Source organism: Pteropus alecto, unplaced genomic scaffold (genome assembly GCF_000325575.1).
Source record: "Pteropus alecto unplaced genomic scaffold, ASM32557v1 scaffold101, whole genome shotgun sequence".
NCBI classification, from domain to species: Eukaryota; Metazoa; Chordata; class Mammalia; order Chiroptera; family Pteropodidae; genus Pteropus; species Pteropus alecto.
In genome coordinates, this window is record NW_006432945.1 from 8,005,412 (window position 1) to 8,015,073 (window position 9,662).

The 9,662-nt window shown below is 36.5% G+C and overlaps 1 protein-coding gene across 1 annotated transcript in view; it reads left to right on the forward strand.

Moving 5' to 3' along the window:
• Positions 1–8,223, forward strand: part of ARPC5 (actin related protein 2/3 complex subunit 5) — an 8,671-nt gene extending 448 nt beyond the window's left edge. Inside the window, exons 2-4 of the mRNA XM_006907744.3 lie at positions 2,193–2,265; positions 3,967–4,143; positions 6,849–8,223. Of these exons, the coding sequence (XP_006907806.1) occupies positions 2,193–2,265; positions 3,967–4,143; positions 6,849–6,911 (313 nt within the window). The 3' untranslated portion in view covers positions 6,912–8,223. The remainder of the gene's footprint in view (positions 1–2,192; positions 2,266–3,966; positions 4,144–6,848) is intronic.
• Positions 8,224–9,662: the final 1,439 nt, after the last annotated feature.

Below are 9,662 nucleotides of genomic sequence, written 5' to 3' on the forward strand. Positions count from 1 at the left end.
GGGTCTGAGGGGGACGGGCCCCTCACGGGGGGCCGGGCGCGGAGCTGCGCCCAGCCGCTCGCGGCTTGAACCTGTCTCTTTGGGGTTCCCCATTCCGAGAGGGCAGGGGACTCTCCCATTTTTCAGCAGGGCGCCCGTATCCCCAGGGCGCCGCCCTCGGAAACCTGCAGGTCCAGCGCGCCTTCCGCGCCCGGATTCCTCAGGTTGCGCCAGGAGTCGCCGCCTCCCGGCCCCGGCTGTGCCGGCCGCGCCCTCGCGGCGCTGGGGAGGCTTAGGGGCTGATCAGGACTGTTGCGGGGCGCCGAAGTTTTCCTCCCACAACGCTGTTTCCTGGGGTCACATTAGTTCCAGAGATTGCTGACGGGGAGGAACGGGCGTTTTGGGGGTGATTTTGTTTTTGTCGTGGTGGTGCTTTTGTTTTGGTAGTGTTCGGATAGTTTATTCCATGCTGGGAGAGATGGGGGCGATTTGCTGAATGAGGCCCTCTGTCCTTTTAGTCCCGCGGACTCTTTTAAAAAAGGGATTTTGCAAAATACAGGTTGCGCAGAATTTGTTTACCGGGAGGGGAAGGGGAGTGAGTACTAATAACAAAACTCCAAGAAGGAAGCTTGGAGGCTTTACCTGCTGAGCAAGACAATGGAAAGAAGACAGGGGATGCATGTGGAGAATCCCTGGAAATATTTAAAATAAACCTCAATAGATAAAATAGAAGACTAGCCATTCGTACAAAGCAGAATCATTTTCGAAATGCTAAAATCGTTTCCATTTTAATTAAACTGTGGCTGTCAGTTCCTGGGTTTTGGTTTTGCATATTTGAATATTCATAACTTTGAATATTTACATGAGATCTTTTTTAGAAAAATGTAAATGTTGCAATAACCAAAACTCTAGTTTTAGAGATTCTCAATTACTGACTGAATTCACTCATTTCTGATTATACTTGGGTGTATTCATAAGGAAGGCTTTGTAGACTCATCGATGTCCTATTAAATTATAACGGGGGAATAGATGAGTGAAAATATTTGGGAGCAGCTATATCTGATCTTAAAAGCACCTAAAATACAGCATTAAACATTTATCAACATACAGATGTTTCTTTGATTTCTGCAACTTTCACAATCAGCTGTTGCTGTTTTGCATTATTTAAAGACTGGTGTTTGAGGTCTTAAAAATGAACCAGCCTACAAAAGACTTGCTTCTCTAAAAGTCCATTAAGGCTTGAGAATAACAGCTTACCACAAACCATAGGGTTTTTGGTCAGACTTTTTTCTTCAAAAAAATAAATGGTGAACATTATTTTGTCGAAAAACAATCTTTGTGATGGATAAATGATGTTTTATGAAACTAACGTAGGTGATGAGAGATGACTCTTAAATGATTCTGCTGTATCCATATAGTAGATCTGCTTATAAAGATAGTGTCTCTTCTAGTCTTGTTGAAACCAGAGGAGACAAATGCTGGTTAAGCACTACAGATGAAGGAACAAGTGAGCTCTGTGGTTTTCCTTTTAGGGAAATGACTGTACATTCTGACAGTCTGATTGGCCTTCCTTGTCTCATACATGCTAACTCACTGGTGCTTTCAGAGAGACTACATGTAATAGGTATGGCCTAGGACAGTTTGAATAACCTTTATGAAATATGAGCAAAAATATCTAAAACAAAAGTTATGCTACCACCTAAGGGTCATTGAAATATAAAGTCTCTTTTCATCAATATTGAGAGATCGCTAACATATATCATTCAGATTGTTAAAGCATTTTCCCCCAGCGTTTCAATTAATACAGGATATAATTCTAGTAAAAGTTTGGTCTTTATTTTTCCAGTTAGAATCACGTAAAAAGATATTTCGGTTGAGGATAGGCTGTTTTCATTTTGGGCCTAATCTGATATATATTTGTCTTTTAAAATGTCACTGGATAATGTTTCTATATATGTCTAACTGGGAAATGAGAGGTTATTAAAGTGTTCATCTGATAATTAAAACCGAGGATGAAACAGCCTTTGCTTTATTAAATTCTAACGTTCTTGTTTTCAGTATTTTACACTTGATCGACATCCTTGAAACCAACATGTTGAATTTTCCAATATTGAACATAGTGACCATAGTAGTTTTTATGCATAAAGTCAAGTCTTAAGAACCAATGGTTCCTGAAGGCTGCCCTTTTCTGCTATCCCCTTAACTTCCATCACAGGAAACATGACAGCTGCCCTGCAGGCAGCTCTGAAAAACCCCCCTATCAACACCAAGAGTCAGGCTGTGAAGGTGAGTCACGCATGACACAGTGAACTCTGCTGATAGCCTGGCATTCTTACCAAATCCTCCGAAGTGTCACAAAATCAACAGATATTCTATTTACTATCTTTGACATAGAAGAGTTTATAATGTAGTTTAATAGGTAAAAATTTGCATATGAAAAAATAACACACTGAGATATAATAATGCTGCCTGGTGGACACACTAAGTTCAAATAGCAGAGGTCATTTCTGTGTTTTTAGAGGAATTCCACAGGTGGAATGTGAGCAAAGTCTTGAAGAATAAATAAAACCTTTACAAAATAAACATTCTACTTTTTCAAGATTTTTAAAAATCATACAAATATTAAATATTTATTATAGGAAACTCAAAGATGGAGGGAGATAAAAAAGGTAATCATCCATAAACCCACCACAAGATCATAATTACTGCTTTTGGTGTTGCTATATGCTTATACAGCTTTTCTATGAGTAGCTTTTTAAAATAAAAATGGAATTTTATAATCTGCTTTTTCAGTTGTATAGCAAAGTACATGGACATCTTGGCAATAAGTTTATTTCTATAACATCTTTTTTAATGTTTGCATATATAACTAATCTTTTGTCACATTTTTTGATTATTGACCTATTTTTTTCCTGTTGCAAAAAGTACTAAAATGCACAATTTTTGGTAAATTCTTGATTTTTTTCCTTTGAATAAATTCCTAGAAGCGAATCACTGGATTTTAGAATGCACATTTTGTAAGGCTTTTGGTACATACAGTATTGTAAAATGGCCCTTAAGAAAAGCTGTGTGACTTATATTCCCTGCAGCAGTCTTTCAGTAATTCTTAAGAACCTATTTACTTCATTATTTATTGTTTAAAATGAAACCCAGGGCAGTGACCCCACTGTTCATAGCTATTCATACAACCTAGAAACCCCAAGAATTTCCTTAGATGAATAGTAGTAATAACTAAGTGTGTAATAATTAGGTAACATAATTTTTTAGAAGAAGAAAAATTTATTTGGTTTTTAAAAGTTATGAGGAAAATCATTGAAATTTTAATTTTACCACCTTCTGCTTTTGTATGAGTCTGTTTTATCACAGTTTGGGGGCGGTAGGTTATAGTTCTGGATGTAAGGATGTTTTTCTAAATTGGGTGATTGCATAGTCTTTAAACCGAAGATAACAATAGGTGGTAGAAACATTCTGTAAAATCCTGACCAGTATTTATGCCAAAGATATCACTTTGTCTTGAATAGAAGGAGAAATGAATTCTTGAAAGGGTAAATTAGTGTTCTCTTCCCTTGACTTGATGGATACAAAAAATAGCTTTACTGTTGGAGCAGCCTTTTATGAAAAAAAAAAAGATCATTATAAATGAAGACCACTGTATCTTACATCTGTAGTCACTTGACTATAGAAATGAGACTTAAGTTTTCTTAAAAACTTAAATTTTTATTAATAACATTTCTGGAGGATGGTTCAAAGTAGAACTTCAATGCAGTTTTCTCGCTCCAGCCACCTTGGGTCTTTGTGCTATTTCTTGAACCCACACTAATAGCACTTGCTCTTTCCTCTATCTGAAGTACTTTCAGGTATCCCCAAGTTTTCCTCTTTCATGTCCTTCAGGTCTTTACTCAAATGTCACCTCAGTGTGGCCTTTCTAATAGAAACTAATCCTGCACACACATATGTCTAAATGTTCTGTTATTTATTTACCTTCAGGACCGGGCAGGCAGCATTGTCCTGAAAGTGCTCATCTCTTTTAAAGCTAATGATATTGAAAAGGCAGTTCAATCCCTGGACAAGAATGGTGTGGATCTCCTAATGAAGTATATTTACAAAGGCTTTGAGAGCCCCTCTGACAATAGCAGTGCTGTGTTATTGCAATGGCATGAAAAGGTAAGTTATGAATTGTGACTCTGTATGACTGGTTTCTTTATAGAGGACAGTGACGACCTCTCTCACCTAAGTAATATTGACTTCTTGGTTACACATCTTTGTTATTACATATAATTGTGTGAAAATGAAACTTTAGATTTATGCTTACTGGGCTTAGACTTAAGAGATTCTGATTTGCAGCACTTACATTTATTCAATAATGATTATTGTTTATTAAACATAATTTCAAACTTTGAACTAAATCAAAACTTTGAAAAGAAAATAAGCAAAAAAATTCAAGCATTTTTTTGACAATAGCCAGAAGGTAGAAACAACCCAACTCCCCATCGACAGATGAACAGATAAATAAAATGTGGTACATACATAAAATGGAATAAAATGGAAATATTTTTTTATTCAAAAAGGAAGTTCTGATACATGCTACAGCATGACTGAACCTTGAAAACATTATGCAAAGTGAAATGAACCAAACAGAAAAGGACAAATACTGTGTGATTCCACTTACATGAAATATCTAGAATAGGCACATTCATAGAGACAGAAACTAGGTTAGAGGTTCTGGGGGCTGGGAAGAAGGGAGACTAGAGAGTTAATGCTTAATGGGTACAGAGTTTCTGTTTGGGCTGATGAAAAAGTGTTGGAAATAGTGGTGATGTTTGTATAATATTGTGAATGTAATTAAAGCCACTGAATTTTACATTTAAGAGTAGTTAAAAGTGGCAAATTTTGTGTTATATTTTACCATGGTTTTAAAAATAAAAGAAATTGGGGGTGGGTGGGATCAAAAATTCTTAAATATCTTTTACTGTTTTCATGCATTTTATTTTGCAGTGTAAGCAGATGCTAGCACACTATCCATCAAAATAGGGTAGAAAGAATTTTAGCTTTAAGTAACAAGTTGTTAAGGTAATGTTTAATCCAAACTCTTATTTTTATATAAATATGAACAATGTAACATTTAAATAGAACCAGCCACAGGTACAGGGTATATTCTCTAACATCTTACAATTCCCCAAACTCAGGTTTTCAGAAGCTCTTATCTGTGTATCTGAGTGAAAACACACACGTAAGATCAGACTAGATAGTAAAACTTGCTGTTTTGCCTTGACCAAGTCACTTTAACCCTCATACACTATCAAATAAAAAAACTAACATTTATGGATCATACCTCCCAGTTTTCCCAAGACAGCCCAGTTTATGCCTGTTTCAACATAATTATGAATAGTTCCCTTTAATTCTATAATATCAATTTGGAGAATAATTTATGTAGTCATTCTGTTCATGGAACACTTTCTGTTTTTGCCAGGCACTGTACTATTATGTTTTATTTAATCCTTAAAACAACTCTATGAGGTATATAAACATCTTTATCATCCTCAGTATACAGATGAAGAGCCAGCTTTAAAACCTAAGCAGCCTATTTCCAGTATAGCCTCAGGATAATAGCAAACATTGATTGAGCACTTATTATATTCTAAGCACTCTTCTGAGTACTTTTTAAAATAGTAACTCATTTAATTCTCATAAACACTTAACTTCAGTCACCAGTTTTTTGCCAATCTTATCTCCTAAATACTCAGATCGTCCACTCAGATACATCTCAAATGTAACTATTCATAGCATCTCTCCCAGTCTGTTGCTATCGCTTCCTAAACTGGTATCCCAGCTGCCAGTTTTCCCTCCTTCAAATTTCTTCACCCAGTACCAGAATGCTCTCTCTAAAATCCAGATCTACCATTGCCAGTCACCTGAAGAATAAAGTCTAGGTTCCCAAGATCAGCCTCTTCTTCATGCCATTCTTCCCCTTATGCTCCAGCAATGCCAGCCCTTTCTCTGATCGCACCATAACTTTTCACACCTCTGTACCTTTGCTCCTGATTTTTTCTCTGCCTGAGTGCCTCCTTATCCTTTCATATCAGTTTGTTACCTACTTGTCCACTTAATTTATCATTTTCCCCAGGAAACTTTACCTAACCATTGCACATTTTTCTATACCCTCAGGCTGGGTTTGTGCCCTCTGTTCTTTTATAGCACCTAAAGCATAGCTCTGTCACTTCATAATTATATAAAATGATCTGTATATATATCTCTCTTTTTAGTAGACCAGAAAATGCTGTATTTATTCACTTTTATATCCCCAGTATCTAGCACAGTACCCAATACACAAAGGTATTCAGTAAGTGCTTTTGAACACAAGTAAATCAGAGCTTCAGATACTTGATCATGACTTCCGATTTTTCAAGGTAAAGTCAAAGTTCTTAATTTCTTAGATATTAAATAATAATTCTTCACTTGGGAGAAAAAAAATCTGATAAATTCTAACTAAATGGAACTTAGGATAGTTTGTTCAAGTTTGAATTTCTTCCTGACAGTGCTGAGAATAAGAGAGTGGAATAAATGCCCTAAATTTATATTTGAGCATCTGTTTTAGGAAAGAACATTATGCTGTGGATCTTTAAGAACATACTGTTATTTGAAAACAACATACTAGAATGTATCTCACTAGAATGTGAGCACATGTGGTCAGGGACTCTGAAGGTATCCCCAGTGCCTGGTACATAATAGGTACTCATGAAATATTTATGAAAATTAGTAAATTTAGAATCAATAGCTGCACACATTCCTTCTTTAAGAAAAATGATTTATTTGGTAGGAGAATTGACCTTTTTTGATTCTGCCAACAGTTAATTTTGGTTTATTTTTAGGCACTTGCTGCTGGAGGAGTGGGGTCCATCGTTCGAGTGTTGACTGCCAGAAAAACCGTGTAATCCAGCAGGAGCTGGATGTCTCCTGTGGGTGTGGGAATTGCTGGTACAAAGACCAAAACAACCAAATGCCACAGCTGCCCTTTGGGTAGCATCTATTTCTCTCAGCTTTGCCTTCTTGCTTCCTCTTTCATATCTATAAAGAAGAAAATTACATATCAGTTTTCCTTTAATGAAAATTGGGATGACATAGAGGGAATGTTTCAACAGAAGTGTTTCATGCTCTCAAAACTATTTCAGTGATGTGTATACCAATCTGTATATAGTATAATTTACATTCACGTTTAATTGTGTAATTTCTAACCCCTTAATTGGCTGGCATTTTTTGTTTTTCTGTTTTTTGTTTTTGGTTTTTTAGTTTTGTTTTTAACTAATAGTGATCTAAATTGGATGCTGGTTTCCTAACTCGTTGCTAGCCAGGAAATGACTCTTATAAAAAATATTTTTCAGAGACTGGCAGCTATTAACATTGCAAAACTGGACCATACTTCCTTTATTTAAGCAAAATGTGTTTCTGGGACAAGTGGTGGGTGAGCACCACTACCGCGTTCCAGTTTTGTTTCTGCTTGCCTCCAGATCATGTGAGTTTAAGTATGCTTCTTCCTCTCAGCATCCAATAATCATGGCCTCTCGATTTCTTTGGTCACCAGGGTCCAGAGCAAGGAGTCTTGCTCTATGCAGATGTATCTATAAAATACCAGAGCCTTTTTGGCATGAGCATAAAACTTTGTTTCAATTATGTGGCCCTATTTGGAGAAACTACTCCAAATCAGAAAGGACATGGAAACTATGATGTAGTTCAAACTCTGGGCGGCCTCCGAATGAAATGATACTTCCCATAGAGCTATAGTAGCTGCCTTAGACATTATGAGGTATATAACCAGTATTTAATATGCCCTATAAATGTCTTCAGTGTTCTTCAGGGTAATTGGGATCTCAAAAGATTTGGTTCAGATCCAAACACGCACACATTCTGTATTTTAGCTCAGTGGTTTAAAAAAAAAAAAAATGCCACGCAGGAAAAAAGTGTTTACTTTGTTGGACAAACCAAATCAGTTCTCAAAAAAAAAAAAAAAAATGACCGGTGCTTATAAAATATTATTCAGTAGCTCCAAAACAAACCACCTGAATGCATATGACCAAGAGGGAAATCAGCCTGTGTATAGTATTTACCTTGGACACCAGTTTCATAATCACTGACATGTGAAAACTGGTGCAGAAATCCTATAAGCTCTGCTGTTTTTGATACCTGCCTTTTGTTTTGTTTTGTAAAAATGATAAAGTTCGGAAAATAAAATGTCAGTGTTGAATAATTTATTTTTCTAATTCTTTAATATTTACGAATGTATAGTTAATTAAGAGGAAAGATTACCTGTATTAGCACCATGTTTTGTACTCTTGACAAGAACTAGTTTGGTACAGAAGGTTTATAAAACTACTCAATTTAAATATAAGGTAGTAGAGAAGAGGAGAGAGTCATTAATGATGTCACCTTTGGAGTGATTCTTTCGCCCTCTGGATGCCAGCTGTGCACCTTTAGTGTCCCTGCCCAAAGACCTAGAGTAGAGTGTGCAAATCTGTCCAGCAGCTAGTCAGTTATTCCCAGCCTTTAAATTCTTTCTGACACCTCAAGTCTATTTCTAATCCTTACCTACTCAGAGCAATCTCTGTTTTCTTTTCTACTGAATAGATTCCTGCTTTAAAGCTTTAGAAACTACGAGGCAGTTCAGAGGGCTATAAATGAAGAGAAGCTAAGCAGTAGGTGTTAGAGAGAATCGAGTAAGTACAGCATAAGCACTTACAAACTTTAAAATGAAAACAAAAGTGATGTTGCAATATTTCTTCGTAAAATCCTCTTTAACATCACTTTCATGACCAGAGTGTTGAGGAAAATGCTGGAGTTGCATGTTTTATAGTCACAAGAATGGATGTGTTCAAAATCAGCCAGCCAATCAGCTTTACCCAGGAGCAATAGTATAAGTAAATTTAACAAATAGTACGGCATAGGGACTGAGTCAGAATGGATGCCAGCTGAGAACAACTGGCTCAATGGATGCATCTTGCCCAATGTCAGGCCATGGTTATACTGACCGTGACACAATCCCATTGTGGTGGAAAGGTCGTCAGGATGAACTGTGGGAAAAAGAAATGCTAAGGAGCGCCTTTGGCACAAAAGTGGTTTTTTACCACCTATTCCCTTCTACCGGAATCTGGTTTTATTGTTTCATTTTAGCCATTCTTATTTGTTTTGTTTTTGACACTTTTTAAAGGGAAAAAATGGCATACACACACACACTTTTTGGTCATTAGGTAATAGCCATACTTAATAAATATGATATCTTAAAGAAATCCATTAATAGAAGTGAAATCAATCTGTAGATTGTACAAATTAATAAAATATTTCTTTTTTTAAGCATTTACTGTGTTCCCTAGGATCATGATGGACGTAATAGAAGAGTAATGTCTAGACCTTGCTCACAAGTTGCTCTCAGCCTATTCGAGAAGTAAGATTTAAGCACTTCAGTGTCATGCTTTAGTATTTGACTGTAAGTGCAGTTAATCATTGTTGGCAGAACAGCAAAATCGGGGTAGACTGGAATAAGGTGAGACAGATCAATCTGCACTAGGCCTGGCACAGGCAGAGGGAACAAGTCCAACCGGCATGAATAGAGTAGAAAGAAGAGAAAGTTGAAGTAGGTTTAATTGTTGGTGTTTCTATGGTTTTAATGTTTTTAACATAAAGATCTAGACAGT